This window comes from Vombatus ursinus, unplaced genomic scaffold (assembly GCF_900497805.2).
Source record: "Vombatus ursinus unplaced genomic scaffold, bare-nosed wombat genome assembly UNPS02014859.1, whole genome shotgun sequence".
NCBI lineage: Eukaryota > Metazoa > Chordata > Mammalia > Diprotodontia > Vombatidae > Vombatus > Vombatus ursinus.
The window spans coordinates 4992777-5008958 of NW_020954637.1; the positions used below are offsets into that span (position 1 = coordinate 4992777).

The 16182-nt window shown below is 46.1% G+C and overlaps 1 protein-coding gene across 5 annotated transcripts in view; it reads left to right on the forward strand.

Annotated features, from left to right (window-relative positions):
- Positions 1-16182, forward strand: part of KIF17 (kinesin family member 17) — a 60230-nt gene that overhangs the window by 22565 nt on the left and 21483 nt on the right. For all 5 annotated transcript variants that reach the window (XM_027841429.1, XM_027841427.1, XM_027841428.1 and 2 more), the window contains exons 5-8: positions 4811-5263; positions 10133-10242; positions 13000-13147; positions 14383-15026. In XM_027841429.1, the coding sequence (XP_027697230.1) occupies positions 4811-5263; positions 10133-10242; positions 13000-13147; positions 14383-15026 (1355 nt within the window). The remainder of the gene's footprint in view (positions 1-4810; positions 5264-10132; positions 10243-12999; positions 13148-14382; positions 15027-16182) is intronic.

Below are 16182 nucleotides of genomic sequence, written 5' to 3' on the forward strand. Positions count from 1 at the left end.
GCAAGAGTCTCCGAGGTCATCTACTCCACCCCCTTCATTTTACAGATGAGGAAACTGAGACACAGAAGAGCAAAGTGTTTTGACCAAGGTTACTTAGGTAATGAGTGGTAGACCAGCCCGGCTAAAGTGCCTTGATCAGAATCATGCAGCTAGTAAAGCACCAGAGCTGAGATTTGAACCAAGGTCCTCCAACTCCACGCCCAAGTCCAGCCTCAGCCAACATGTTCTGTTGAGTTCCACAAACACTTATGTTCTCCCTCTTCTCCTCCATGTCTTAGCATCTTTAGCTTTCTTCCAAGTGTCTTCTCTTAAAGGGTTTCCTAGCAGTGTACTGAAATGACTTCTGGTAGCTTTGTATTTGCTTATCTGTGTAGACATGTTATTTCTCCCCATAAGAATGTAAGCTCCTTGAGGGCAGGCACTCGTTTTTGTCTTTGTATCTCCAGTAACTAGCACAATTTCTAGGACATAGTAGGAGCTCAATAAATGCTTGTTAAGTTGAATTAAACATCTTGTATACAATGCACTGAGGGTAAGGAGTGGGGTGGTGTGGAGATTCAAAGATTAAATATGCCATGAGCTCTCTTCTCCAAGAGCTTACCGTCTGGCAGAGGGACACGATGCACAAACACAACATGTTTTATGCCAAGAACCTTAGCTTTATATAACAGGAGGAAAGGTTATTATGACTGAGAAGGGGGATCAGAGATGGTGCCCTGGAGGAGGTGGTATCTGATGTGGGTTTTAAAGGATGAATAGGAATTCAACAGATCCTTTCCAGGCACATACCAAAGGCTAAAAACAGGAAAGGTTAGGACTCATATGGGGAATAATTAGTCCATTTAGCTATAGTGTAGAGTTGATAGAAAGGCATAATATGAGATAAGTTTGTAAAGGAAGGGTGGTACCAGATTATGGGGTTAACAAGCATTTATTAAGCACCTACTATGTTTCAGGTACTATGCCAAATGCTGGGGATACAAAGAAAGGCAAAAAGCCATATTCTGCTCTCCAGGAGCTCCTGGTCTAGTGGGAGAGTCAACACAAAGGCCGTGAAGGCCAGACAGAAGAGATGAACTTTACCTAGGAAGTCATAGGGGGCTACTAAATATTCCTGAGCAGAGAAGTGACACGTCCAGATTCTGTACAAAAGGTCTGGCCAGTGTGATGAAGGATGAATCAGAGAGGAAGAGAGTCCAAGTGGAAAGACCCATTAAGGGGCTATGGCAGCGTCCAGAGAGATTGCAGTAAGGGCCAGGGGCAGTGGGAAAGTGAAGAATTATCTATAAATCCTTCTTTTCATGTGCTGTTTGGTTAAAGTGAGACACGGAGGGGCACTGTGCTGTGGAGTAAAAAATGCTGAATCAAGGAGACCTGAGTTCAAATTCTCCCTCTCAGCTGTGTGCTGGTAGACAAGACATTTCACAATTTTGGTAAAAGTGTCCTCATCTGTAAAGTGGTACCTCTCTGCTTCTTAGTGCTGTAAGAAAGATGCTTTGTAAAACTGGAAATGCTAAAAAGCGGGTGGGGTGGGGATGGGGAAGGGAACAGTACTTGTTAGGTGCTCATGGTGTGTGTCAGGTGCTTTACAAATATTACCTTATTTGGTCAACAACCCTTCGAGGTAGTTGCTATTATTATTCCCATTTTATAGATGAGGACACTGAGGCAGGCAGAGGTTAAGTGACTTGCCCAGGGTCATACAGCTAGGAAGTGTCTGAGGCTGGAGTTGAATTCAGGTCTTTCTAACTCCAGGCCCAGCATTCTATCTGCTATGGCACTTAGAAACTTGGTTGTTATTATTAGGGCACTTCCGGTGGCTTATTTAAGATGAGCAATTTTTTTGGATTGTTTGTATTTTATTGTGCAGCTTGGGAGAACTTAAGTACCACAACACCCTCCTTCCCTCTTTCTTCTCCCCCCAATCTCACACGCACGAATTGATCCCATTTGACCTGACATACAGAAACATCCGAGAATCAAAGAACCCTTCCCCTGTCTGGTTTGGAACCATTTTATGATGGGACCCAAGCAGTAATCAACCTATCACAGGTGCTTGCCTTCTGAGGCTGAGTATCCACATTGAGAGGGCAGCCCCCTTTCTCCTGTCCCCACTAGACAGAGCTGTAACTAGGACAAGGGGACTGAGGCTTTGCCCCATGGTGCTCTAAATAGAGGGTATCATTTTGAGAGCACCGAGTTTGGAGGGTGTTGAGATATAAGCAAAGGACAACACTTGGCACCTCATTAGCGAGAATAATTAGTTAAAATAAGAATAGAAAATAGGAAGCTCTCAGATGGTGCTATAGAGACAGGGTAGTTATTATTAGGGCTTACTTAAGATGAGTTGTTTTCTGGTTTTGGTGGAGCGTAATATCTGGATTTCACTGAGCCATTTAGGGATGTCTAGATTCTTGTCCCAGATACAAAAATTCCCAGTGCCAGCTCTGTTGCTGAAGCAAGTTTCCTTTTCTTTTCCTACCTTTCTCCTCTTCCCTGCCCCCTGAATCCACCATAGAACATATGGGGTTTTCTGGGGTTAATGAAAGGCCACTGTTTCAAAAGTTCAAGTGTAGGCTTGTACTTCCTATGTGCAGAATATCATGTCAGATTCTTAGCTAACTCAGTCCCTGCCCTCATAGAGCTTACAGTCTAGTATAGGGATAAGATTCAAACTTGGATTCCTACAATGTTACATGAAAAGTGCTATAGAGAGGTCCTGTAAGGTCCAAGAGGAGAGTTTATTACTAACTGGGAGGAAGCAGAAAAGGCTTCCTGGAGGAAGTAAGGTTTGAATAGGGCTTTAAGGGATGAAGAGGAATTCTTTAAGCAAAAAGGAAGGAGGAAGAGCATTCTAACTAATAAAGAGTGGGGTGAACAAAGGCACTCAGACCATGCAGAGGAGAGAAATTTCACAACACTCTATATTATGTCTAGGACAGTGATATGAGGTGAGAAAGACAGATGGCGGAGAGCTTGGAAAGAGAGCTAACACACTGGGTCAGAGAGTCAGGATTCTAAGGGAACGTTGCAGGCTGGAACATTGGACTGAATCTAATACAATAAAAAATGGGGAGGGGGGCGGATCTGAACCTGTGATCCCAGTATGGGAACTCCCTCCAGCAATTTAGATCAGCTATTCTTCTGTAACTTATAGCTTTAGAGGGTTATTTGGAAGAAAGGGAGTTAGGGGGCTTGGCCTCTGGTCTCATAGTTAGGCTGTATCAGAGGAAGGATTTAAACACAGGATTTCCAGATTCCAAGGCCAGCTCTCCATATATTATGCCATGTACCCTCTTAAGATGAAATGGAATAGGGAAAAATATAAATCTTACGTTGGGCCCAAAGTAGATTTATAAAGTCAACTTTAAGAGTACAAGATGGAGTCATAATTTGATATCGGTTGTTTGGGGTAGAAATCTGGAGGTCTCAGTGGACTACATATTCAATATGAGTCAGCAGTGTGATATGGCCGCCAAGAAAGCTAATGGGATCTTGATCTGCACTAAGACAGGCCTGGTGTCCATAAAGAGGGACACTATCCTTTTTTCTGGTCAGGGTACATCTAGGGTGCTGTGTTCAGTTGTGGGCACTCCAGTTTATTAAGGACGTGGATAAGCTGGAGAGCATCCTCCAGGGGAGGACAGGCTGAGATGGTTAAGGGTCTTGTGTCCATAGAAGGTTCAGCTGAAGGAACTGGTATATTTAACCTGAGGAAGAGAAGAGTCAGAGAAATTTTGGATGAGAGTTGTCTTGAAGTATTCGAAATAGATGGTATATTGAAAGTATATTGAAGCTGTCATGAAAAAGACCATTAGTCTTGACCTCCCTGGCTCTGGCGATCAGGATGAGGAGCCATGGATAGGCATATCTACGTTGGATATCAATTAAAGCTGTCCCCAAGGGGAATGGGCTGCCCAGCAAAGGCTCCGTGACTTCTAGTCCTGGTGTGTTGCAAAAGGGATACTTGTTCAGCTAAAGGTCAGATGAGATGTTGTTTGGGGTCCTTGCCAACTCATTCCAAGATTCCCTGGTCCTCCATCACGGAGGTCCTTGAATTTTAGCCGGAGTCACTTTTACTTGCTGGGAAGCTACTGAAGATTTGTGAGCAGAGGGAAAAGGGACAGGACCGTATCTCTGTGTAAGAAAGGATTTTTCCAGGGTTTCCAGGATGGATTGGAGTGGGGAGAGAAGGGGAGTGGGAGAATCTGTTAGGAAGTTGTTGGAATAGTCTAGGAGGGGAGTAATCAGAGGCCGTCTGTGCTAGGGTGGGACTGGAAGGAGAGGGATGGTCTCAAAAGATGTTGCTGAGGTGGAATCTGTAAGACTTGGGAACTATGCAGGAGAGGAAAGAGTCCAGGATTACAGGTAGAAAATCACTGCATTAGACCCAGAAAGGACCTTAGAAGCCATCAGGTCTAACTCCCTTATTTTACAGATGAGGAAACTGAGGCACAGAGAGATAAAGAGACTTGCTGAGGGTCACGTAGCTAATGTATTATCAGATTGTAGATTTTGAGTTGGGAGGGACCTTGGAGGCCCTCATATCCAACCCCTTTATTTTACAAATTAAGGAACTGTGGCCCAGAGAGTTTGAGTGACTTGCCCAGGGTTGTGTGGCTGGTAAGGGTCTAAGGGGGGATTTGAACCTGAGCCTTTGTGACTCCAAGCCCACTGCCCCGTCCACTAAGCCTGTTGGATAAAGCCTCCCCAAGGTCTCATCTTGGCCGACCAGGGATGGAGCTTACCAAACAACCCACCCCTCTCCCTTTCTCTCTCCCTGGCTGCCACGTGTTTATTCCCCCTGCAGATGAGCAAGGCAAAGACCACCTTCGGGCCGGGAAGTTGAACCTAGTCGACCTGGCCGGCAGCGAGCGGCAGTCGAAAACGGGAGCGACAGGAGAGAGGCTCAAGGAGGCCACAAAAATTAACCTCTCGCTATCGGCTTTGGGCAACGTCATCTCGGCCCTGGTGGACGGCCGCTGCAAACATATCCCCTACCGCGACTCGAAGCTGACCCGGCTGCTGCAGGACTCCTTGGGGGGCAACACCAAGACCCTCATGGTGGCCTGCCTGTCCCCTGCCGACAATAACTACGACGAGACCCTCAGCACCCTGCGGTATGCCAACCGAGCCAAGAACATCAAGAACAAGCCTTGCATCAACGAGGATCCCAAGGACGCCCTCCTGAGAGAGTACCAGGAGGAGATCAAGAAACTGAAGGCCATCCTGGCTCAAACAGTGACCTCAAACCGCCTGACAGGTAGGCTCGCCGGGGCCACCGGGGGCGCCGTGGCTCTTTGGCTGATCTGCGTGGGGATGACCGTCAAAGCTCTAGATGTTTATTTGGATGGCACGTGTCTACCACTCCTTGGCGTTGCGCTAGTTTCCCAATTGATCTCTCCTGTGCCACGGTCTAATCCATCCTCCCACCCCTGTAGAAGATGACTTTGATTAGAAAGGGAGAGAAATTTATACATTATCCTGGAGGGGATAGGGAACTTCAGAAGGTTCTTGAGGAACGAGTCTTTTAGGACATCCCACCATTTTACTCCTTCCTGAAGTAGGGGGGGTAAGGTGGAGTAAGCCTGGAAAGCTGGGATGGAAGCAGATAGCGACTTTGTCTTTAAAGGTCACAGGGCTTTATTCTAGAGGCCACAAGGAGCCGTCGGAGCTTAATGAGCAGGGAAGTAACGTGGGGAACTTTGTGCTTGGGGAAGGTCCCTCTGGCCAACGTGGAGGATGTTTTCAAGTAGAGAGAGGCTTGTGGTAGGGAGAATAATTAGGAAGCTGTTGCAATAATCCAGGGTGATTTGTTTTTAATCTTTGCATCACCATGCACATAGTAGGCACTACCACATTTGTTGGATTTGTTGAGTTGAATCTCTACCAGGTCGAAATAGGCACTCAATTCAATTAAACAAACATCTATTAAGTGCCTACTGTGTGCCAGACACCATGCTGGGCACTTGGAATGTGCCAAAGCCCAAATGATAAACAGACCCTGTCCTCAAGGAATTTTCATTCTACCAGAGGCATGCTGCATTTACACAGATAAGCAGGTCTGAGAGGATTTGAGGAGTAAGAAACACTTGGGGGCACCATGAAAGGCTTCCTGTAGGAGGGGGCCCCTGAGATGAGCCTTGGATTCAGCAGGACCATTCCTGAACTTTGGAGTACTTCAGGGAGGACACCGGCCCCCAAACTGTCCCTCAGGGTCTTTGTAGGAGATGTGATGGGACAAGATGTTTGCCCACCTTGGGGCTTCTTAAATCCTTCTGTTCTTATGAGATGGAATTGGTTTCATTTGCCCTCATAAGAATGATCCCCTGCATTTTTTTTTCCAGGCAGACCTGTTATTTTATTATAAGCGTAGGAAGCTCCCAGTGAGAAATTTCCCTTGACTAATAAACCTGCTGCTCTGTAAGGTATCATTTTAGAATTGCCTGGAACCCTAGGATATCACATGCCTTGCCCAGGGCCACCCAGTAGATAGCTGGGGCTGGATTCAAACTCAGGGCTTCCCGACCAGTGCTCTACTCACTGTAACATGCCACCTCCCAAGGTATCTGAGGTTTCCCGGGGTCTCCAGAGGATAAGTCTAATGTAAACTATGCTGAAATCCCTCATGGATTGGTGTTTTCTTCGTAGAGGCACACCTTCCCCAACACAGTTCTCGACCCTTTTGTGGTGTAGCAAGAAACCTTCATGAGTTGCTGGGGCTGAAAAAATTCATTGTGTGTAATTGTAACAGCTGGCATTTATATTGCATTTTTATATATCTGTATAAACATATACACACATACATACATACATCCACAAACATATGAAATGCATATATATGCATGTGTCTGTCTTTCTATCTTATCTGTCTATCTATCTGTGTCTGTCTGTCTCATTTGAGCGTCACATCCTTTTCCCTTTGAATGCTTTGGTCTTCACATCTGTATGATGGGGGCCTTTTTCATTGAATTCTTGCTCATGTAGGCCAGGGAGATAATGGGCTCTTTGAAGCTGCCTGGCAAACCCCAGGGCGACGGTGGGTGTAGGAGGTGGGAGGGCATATTGATCATATCTGCCAGTTAGGGGGCAGGTCTCTTTCTCCTTGCTCCCACCACCCGTGCACCGCCAACCTCCTCCGCCAGTCCCCATGGCAGCGGTGCTGAGCTGCTCGTCAGCTGGGATGACTCACCCACCTCCCCCCACATGCTTATTAGACTGTCTTGCTCATCATATCTCTGCTGTCACTAGAGGCTGTGGGAATGTGAGGGGCAAATGGCCATGGCTGCCAGAAAGCCCCCACCCCTAACTTCAGGGCCATGGTCTTCCAGCTCTTGGGGTCTGCCACAATGCAGGGGCCCTGGACTCCTCCATTCATCTGGAGATGCTCCTCTCTCATCATAGTCATAGGTTCACAGATTTAAAGCAGAAAGGAAACTTAGAGACCATCGAAGCCAGCCCTCTCATTTTACCCATGAGGAAACCAAGGCCAGGATCACACAGCAAGGTCTGAACTCAGGTCTTCCTGCTTCCGAATTCAATGACCCCAACAGTCACTTGCAGGCACGCTGGCCATCAGTTCTGACTTGATAAGGGACTGATGGGAGCCTGGCAAAAGCTGAGAGAGATGACCAGCCCTCATCAAAACCGTGAAGAGAGGGAAAGTTTGCCTGTGCTCCCATCCAGCCTTCTCCTTGGAGGTGGGCTGTGTCTTCTATGATGTTGTGGAGAAAGCACTGTCCTGGGACTCAAGAGACCTAGGTCCAGCTTCTGGTTTGACTACTGACTCCTTGTGTGACTTTAGGTGAGTCCTCTCCCTGGGCCTCAGCTTTTCCTTCTGTAAAATGGGGATAATAACCCCTGCCCTTACCAAGGATCTAGTGAGAGGGCTGATGGGGAAACACTTTGTGAAGCATAAACCCTTTAGAAATAAAGGCCAGATATTATTATATTTTAATGATGACTCCAAGGGCTCTCCAACCTCATCCCCAGAGGCAGGGCTACTCAACCCACTCCCACGTCAGCAGAGGTGATTTGGGTCCAGTTCTTTCGGAAAAGCAGCTACAGAGGACCTCCCAACACACTGGAGGCTTCCCTCTGGTTCCTTTTGATGGGCAGCTAGGGGGCGCCAGTACACAGAGCGCTGGGCCTGGGAGTCAGGGTCTGAGTTCAAATCTTCCCTCAGATATTTCTTAGCTGTGTGACTATATACATAGGTCTATACAAAATACATATATAGGTATATAGAGGACACATATAAAGTAGATACAGGGTAACCTTGGAAAGGAAGGCACTTAACAGCTGGGGGAACCAGGAAATGCCTTCTAAAATAACAGTTCTCCAAATTTGGTCCTGGGGCTCCCTGAGGCCCTTTCAGGGGTTTTTGAGGTCAAAACTATTTTCATAGTAATACTAAGATGTTTTAATTTCTAATATGGTAAACATTGATAGAGAAAACCAAGGATGTGCTGGTAAATATTTAACAACCAGCTCGGGGGGGGACTGGGAATATGTTTATAATATACTTTTAAATTTAACCTGCAAAATTATCATTTTCTCCATCATTTTTTTAAGCCTAGACAACTAATAAAACAATGAATCAAGCCCTGATTTGTATTACTTGCCTATTTCCAAGGTGTAAATTCTTACAAGGAAAATTTAATAATCAGTTTTCTTGAGCTGATATGAGCTGGCTCCAGCATGCCGCTCGATATAATCCACACAAACAAAAGCTCTTGGGGGTAGGTGACCAATCAATTTTAAGACTGTAAAGTGTAAAAAGTTTTGAGAACCACTATTCTAGAAGTAGTTCTTCTATCAACCAATCAACATGTACTAAGTGCCTACTATGTGCCATGAGGACTAAGTGCCTATTATGTGCCAGCCACTGAGGATATAAGTACAAAGACTGAAGACCCCTACTTGCAATGAGCTTGTGAGGAAGAGAATTGCATATAAAATATAGACAGAATTAATTTAAAGTGATGAAATACAAATATAGACAAAGTAATAAAATTCAAGGTAATTTGGGAGGGAGTTGGGGGAGTTAGGAAAGGATTCATGTAAAAGATGGTGTTGGTCTAAGATCAGGTGAGTCAATCACATGAGTTGATTGCACTAAGAATTTAAAAAAAAATTTAAATAATTTTATTATGATTTCTTCTATCTGTGCAAATGCATTTTAAAAACAAATAATTACAAGTAGGCTTAATTAATTAATTATAAAATAATTAATTATTTAATATAACTAATTATAAAATAATTATAAGATAATTAATTATTTAATTTCACTTTGAAATAAAGATTTTCATCCTACTCTATTTTCCTTGCCTTGTTGATAAAAAACAGAGACGTACTATGGTGTCAGTTGATGCCATTTGTTCCTACCAGGTATTCTTAAATTCTGGCCCTTCTACCATTAAAAGAAGAGAAGGGCTTTATAAAAAAGGCAGGGGTAAGAAGAGGGCATTTCAGACATGGCGGTGAGGGAAGCATTAGTGTTCTGGATAGGAGATGGAGGGTCTTGTGTGAAGAGCAGAAAGAAGGCCGGTTTGGCTGGATCCTGGAATGTGGCGAGAGGAGTGATATCCACTGAGGCTGGAAAGGTAACTAAACAGAAGAGCTTTTATTTGATATAGAGGCAATAGGAAACCACTGGGGTTGGTTGCGGGGGTCCAGCTGTGCTTAAGGAAAATCACTTTAGAGAGTAGGGGTTGATCTTCATTGCTGGAGGGAATTTCCTCCTTAGGAGTACCCTATACCAGAGGTGTCAAACTTGAACAAAACACTCTGCTGAACCAGATTAAAATGCATTTGGGGAAATGTTTAACAGGGTCAATAAAAATTGGATACAACCTAGATAATGTTAATTTGTGGTTTTCTAAGTCAATATGACTGCCTGCAGGCATCTGTTTCTATATGAGTTTGACACCACTACCCTATGCCAATGGCTCCCCAAGTCTGGTCTAAACTCCCAATAAACATATTTAATTTAATTATGTGATGTATGTAAAACTGAGACATATAATAGTTTGTTATCAATAGGATTATACAAATTAATTTCTAAGCGTGGTTTCTAAAGCACTTGTGTGTTTGGATTACACATTGACCCCTGTGATCTGCTTCCTGCCAGCCTTGTTGTCGAACCAGCTATTTGATAAAGTTGAGCAGACCGAGGAGAAGCTGCCACCCCCACCACCTCCTCAGCCAGATACTGAAGCAGAGAAGCAATTGATTCGGGAGGTAAGAACTAGGGAGGGCTCGCGCCTGGGAAATGGGGCAGCCATTTCCCCGGCTGGGGCCCAGTGAGGTGAGGTGAGACTTACTCTGTAGGGGTCATATAGAATGTAAGATTCAGAAGAGGGATTTGAACTCAGATCCACTGATTTCAAATTCAGTGCTTTTCTCACCTTGCCATGTTGGCTGTCTTTGTGTTGTCAGCTCAGTAGTTGGAGCCCATGGTCTTTCATGAGGCCAGGTCTTGGCTTTGATTTTCACTGGGTCCAGTGATCCTTCCTCTACTCCATGGCTCCATATGGCACCCAAGAGGTCTGTTGCCTGGGGAATGATTGGCAGTCAGGGCTGGTTCCCACAAGGTCAGGGAGCCTAGGCACTCTCTGGGAACCTACTTTTATAAGGACAAGAGAAAACAAGTTTACCCACTTGGAATGAGTTCTAGCCGTGGACATCGATGCACGACCCTGAGGAATTCACTTCATCTCTGTTTGCCTCAGTTTCTCCCTCTGTAAAATGGGGACAATAATAGCATCTCTTCCTTAGATTGTGAGAATCAAATGATTCTTTGTAAATCTTAAAACACTTATTAAAACGACGACGACGACGATAATGAAGATGATGGTTGTTACTCCTGCGCCTGATATAACGGGGAACTCAGAAGTCCTGGGATCACAAGGTCCTATGATCCTGTAACTTTAGAGTTAATCTATTCTAATCCCTTCATTTTATGAATGAGGAAACTGAGGCCTAGAGAAATTAAATGACCTACCAAATACCACAGAGGTAGTAAGGGGCAGAGGCACCTCTGAGGTCCTTGGTTTCCCTTTAGGTTGGCCATGTCTAGGCTGTGCAAAGGAACATGGCTCTGGATTCTTGGCCTGAAGCCAGGGGACCTGGGTCCTAGCCCCTGCTTTGCCGGCTTTAACAGGCTGGCTAGCTTTGAGCAATTAACTCTATCTCTGTGAGCTTCAGTTTTCTCTTGTGCAAAATAATAATAACAACCACAACCACAACAACAACTATTCCCCGTTCTATAAAGTCCTTCTGTACTTCATCCCAGTGTGGATGGTACCTTGAATTCTCAAAGCCTATGTCAGCATGAGAAAAGGCCTCCAGCCTGGGCCCAATGACAGACTGAGGAGATGGTCATTACCAGGTGGTTGGCCGCCAAGAGTAAATTATTTAGGTAAAAGTAATTCATTAACACTGTGATTATGATGACCAAACTTGGCCTCAAAGAAGAGATGAGAAAATATGCCTGTCTCCCTCTCTTCCCTATGGAAGATGTTGACATACTAGTGTTTCTCCCCTCAACCCTACCCCCTTTTTTATTCTTTGTTACAAGGGATGATTTGTTAGGTAGGGAGAAGATCTGTTTAGAAATTAAGGTAATATTAAAAGAAAAAATATATACAAATTAAAAAACTCAAGAAACAACTAATGAACTCAGTCTGCCAGGTCCCTCTGACTGCTACCAGGTCCTGGTGAAGCTGGACAGGAAGGGGTCCCTCCCTTAGATGACAGCAGGTATCCCACCAGGCCTCTTTGCTCTTGGTTGAGCCCCAGGGAAGCGTGGGATAGTGGAAAGAGCACTGGATTTGAGTTGGAATCCTTGTGCTGCAGTCTGAGAGGTTGAGACCCCTCAAAGGCTGGAGGACAGGATGGGGTCGTCTGGAATGAATTCACAGACTCAAGCATTCTTTAAGTCAAGGTGGCAAAGATTTATTGTTAAGCTTTTTAGCGGGCAAGGATTCTTAAGGAATCTGCAAGAGACTGAGGATGGAGCTAGGGTTTATAGGGAAAAGGGCATGGGAAAGGAATGCCAGGGATGCTGATGAGGTAATTAAAGGTCCAAGTGTCTTTGGAAGCTATGGATGAGAAAGTGCAGGGAGTATACCAGACAGGGAGGGAGATGACAGAGGTATGGATCTTTGGAGTCTGGCAGGAGGAAGAGTCCTTGGATTGGCCAAGGACAAAACTCCTCGGGCTGGGCAAGGCACCCCTCTCTCTGTGTCTTGATGAGAGAATGCGCTGCAACAAGGGAAAGCTTTCTCACAAGACAGGAACTTACTAAGGAATTGGGAGGCTTCCAGAGGCATGATCTGAGGGCTGGGGCCTGAGCAGCCCAGCACTGTCTCACCCAGCTTTGTGTAGCTGCACCAGGGAGAGAGATAAGGGTCGTGCTGGGGCCCACGCATGAGTAATTGCTTGGCATTGGGCTGGGCAGTGATTGTCAGAGACAATGTTTCAGAGACTAGGGAGAAATTGGGGTCCAAGTACAAGCACAAGCACCCAAGTACCCCATCACTTGCTTTGCCAAGAACTTGTTGTATGACTTTGGACAAGGCTCATTTATAAGGGAAGGGAAGGGAAGGGAAGGGGAGGGGAGGGGAGGGGAGGGAGTGAGCATTTATATAGCACCTACTATTGTGCCAAGCACTGTGCTAAGTGCTTTACAAATATTATTTCATTTGATCCTAACAACAACCCTGGGAGAGGGGTGTTATTATTATCACCCCAATCTTGCAGATGAGGAAACTGAGGCAGACAAAGGTGAAATGACTTACTCAGAGTCGCACATCTGGTGAGTGACTGAGGCCATATTTGAACTCGGGTTTTTCTGACAGGGTTTTGCCCAGAGCAAACCCACTGCATCGCCAGTTGCCTGATAATTGAATGGGTTGGTCTAAATGATCTCGAAGGTCCCCCTCAGCTCTCACTCTTCCGATCCTCTGACTGTGGACATGCCGGCCTGTCTTTCAGGAGTATGAGGAGAGGCTGGCCCGGCTAAAAGCTGATTACAAAGCAGAGCAGGAGTCCAGAGCCAAGCTGGAAGAGGACATGACCGCCATGCGCAATTCATATGATGTGAAACTCTCTACCTTGGAAGAGAACCTCAGGAAGGAGGCCGGTGGGTACTGCCCAGAGGCCAGTGGCGTAGGGGGGTGATGAGGGCTAAGATTGGGGCTCATTGGCATCTCATAGCATCATCGCTCTGGAAAGGACCTCAGACGCCATCTGGTATAACCTCCTCATTTTACAGAGGAAGAAACTGAGGCCCAAGGAGGTGATAATAGGCATCAAAAGTGGGATTTGAACCCAGGTCCTCTAATTCCAGATCCAGGGCCCTTTCCACTTCACCACGTTGAACCATTTGGGTGAGTGGTTTAAGCCCAGTTTTCATGAGGCCAAGTCTTGGGTGTGATTCTCATGGAAGCCGGTGATCTTTCCTCTGTTCCCTGATTACATATGGCGCCTGCTAGCACAGGTCTGTCATTGATCCCATGGAAGAGTGGACCAGGGTGATTTGATGTGGATCATTTCTAGGACTGGGGAAACACCCCAAAGGGCTCGTCCTCCCAATGGTGGCTCAGGGGTATTCTGTTCATTCATATAAGACATTCCATTGTTTTAAAATTCTGTCTAGCCCCCTTTTGGTCTTTTTCAGTGTTTTGTGGATGCTCTTTTCTTGTCTTCTATCACTATCTCACCAAATCCTCTGTCCTAATAGAATTCTCCCTGGTAATGAATAGTTACAATCAAGCAAGACAAATGAAGACATGAACTATGTTTGAATATGTATGCCTCTAATGAGGAAATATATTTTGCATGACTTTATATGTCCAATGGGCATCCTATTTCTTGCCTTTTCAATGGGTGACTTGCTCAGGGTCACAGAGCTTGTAAGCGTCTGAGGCTGGATTTGATCTCGGGTACTTAGGTGCCTACAATAATATCACAGATGTCATGCCATGGGCAGAGTGATCCCAGTGCAATGGGCTGGTCAGGAAAGACCTTCTGCAACTGGGTATCCAGCAGACCCCAGAAGGATGGGTAGGGTTTGGATAAGGGTAGAGGGGTAAGAGGGAATGGTAGGACATTCTAGTTGGGGAAATGACATGAACAAAGACACAGGTGCTGGAATATACATATGTGTTGGGGGGATTAGTGAGGAAACTCTTCTGGCTGAAGCTTGACCACTCAGAGCCTCGAACATAAACTAGCCATTTAGAGAGAGTGTGTTTTGGGATAATTTGGAGCAAACTTCTTTTTATTGGAATGATTCTGGGTTTGGGGAAGTCACTTGAGCTCAATCCTCTCTCTTCCTCTTAAAAAAAAAGTAACAAAGAAGTTTTCATTTTTTAGAGGCTGCCCTGAAGGCTGAGGCCCTGTCCAAGGTTGAGGCCCTGGCCAAAGCTGAGGAACTGCTCAGGATTGAGACCCTGTCCAAGGCTGAAGCTGTCCTCAAGGGTGAAGACCTCCCAAAATCTGAGGGCCAGTTGGAGGTACTGCCTGAGGTCCCATTGTCGGAGGTCTCGTCATTGGAGCTCCCATCGTTGGAGGTATCCGACAAGCCCGAGGAGCCCTACCAGCCTGAGGTCCCCTTCCTACCCGAGGCCCCCTTCCTGTCTGAAGTCCCCCCCAAGGCCGAAGCCCCGTTTGTGTCTGAGGAGCCATTTCCATCAGACATTCCTGCTGAGCCAGAGGCCCCACTGCCGTCTGAAATCGCTGCATCTGATGCTCCGTTCAAGCCCGACGAGTTGTCCAAGGATGAGTTCCTCCGCAGGCCTGAAGCCTTCATCAAGGATGACGCCATCTCTGAGCAGTCAGCGCAGCCCCACCTAGAGCAGACATTTGTGGAGCTGCAGCCTCTTATGCTAGACATTACCTCTCCAGAAGCTGAGCAGATCACAGGGCAGCTGGCCATTTTCTATGAGCTGGAGGTAAAGCTGTCCAGGATTTCCTCTGGGGCTGCCAACAAGCTGGATATATCAGAAATCCCACTGCAGGTATCTTTTGCTTTATGGTGACTTGATGAGAGGAAGCTTGCTATCCTTGGATTTGTAAAGCAGGGTACGCCTTCTAAAGTAGTGTGTCGGAAGGGCATGACTAGAGTTTGTAATCATGGTGCCTCTCACTCCACCTTGACAGCCTGGGGATGGGCACAGTAGCATTCAGGGACCCTGCAGAGGGGAGGACGAATCTAGCCCTCCCAGAAAACTGGAGATACATAGACTGGATTTTGTAAATCAGTAACTTCTCAAGTAGGAGTCCATTCTGTGTCCTGTCTGGGAAGAGCCCGACAGTGACTTGGTTAAGGGAGGCAAATGTCCTCAGTCATTCCTGGGGTGAAGGAGCTGTGGGAGATGGAGGAAGAAGGGAGAGGGAGGTGTGAGGCTGACCTTGAAGTGCCCTTGTCTGAGCGGTGTGGGGAAGAAGCCGTGGGCCTGGAAGGGCGAGGGATGTAGTGCACGCTTCCTTATCTCATGTGGAGGAATTCAGCCCCGCTTTCACTTCTAGAATGTCTTTGAATATTCCTCCTCCTCTTTCCTCTAACTAAAGGACTCTGTTTCTCCTCTTCTTTTCCTTCTCTCGCCCATTTTTCCTCTCTCCCCTTCTAGCCTTCACTCCCTTCCTCTCTCCTCCTTTCTTCTCTTGCCTTTTCTTCTTTCCCTTCTCTCTCCTTTACTTCCTCCTTCCCTCCTCTTATCTCCTTCCTCCTTCTTTTTCTCTATTCTCCTTTGTTTTCTTCTCTTTTCTTCCCTCTCTCTTCAACTTACCTTTTCTCTCATTTTCATTCACCCCTTTTCTCTCCTCCCCTTCATTACCCTAGGTGAGTCTTGTAACTTCTCTGGGGCTCATCTGCAAAATGAGGGGATTGCATTCGTTGACTTCTGAGGACCCTTCCATCTATGATTCTCTGATCCATCCTCTCTTTATCCCCTTTCTCCCTCCCTCTTTCTCCTCCTCTGTCTCCTTCCTTCTCTCTCCTTTCCCTTTCATCTTTTCCCTCCTCTCCATTCTCTTCTTCCCTCTTTCTTTCTCCTCTTCCTCCCCTCCTCTCTTCTTTCCCTTTCTTCTCTCCTTCTCTACTCTCTTCCTTTCCTTTCTTCCTTCTCTCCTCTCCTCTCACTTTTCCCCTTCATCTTTCTCCTCCTTCTCCTA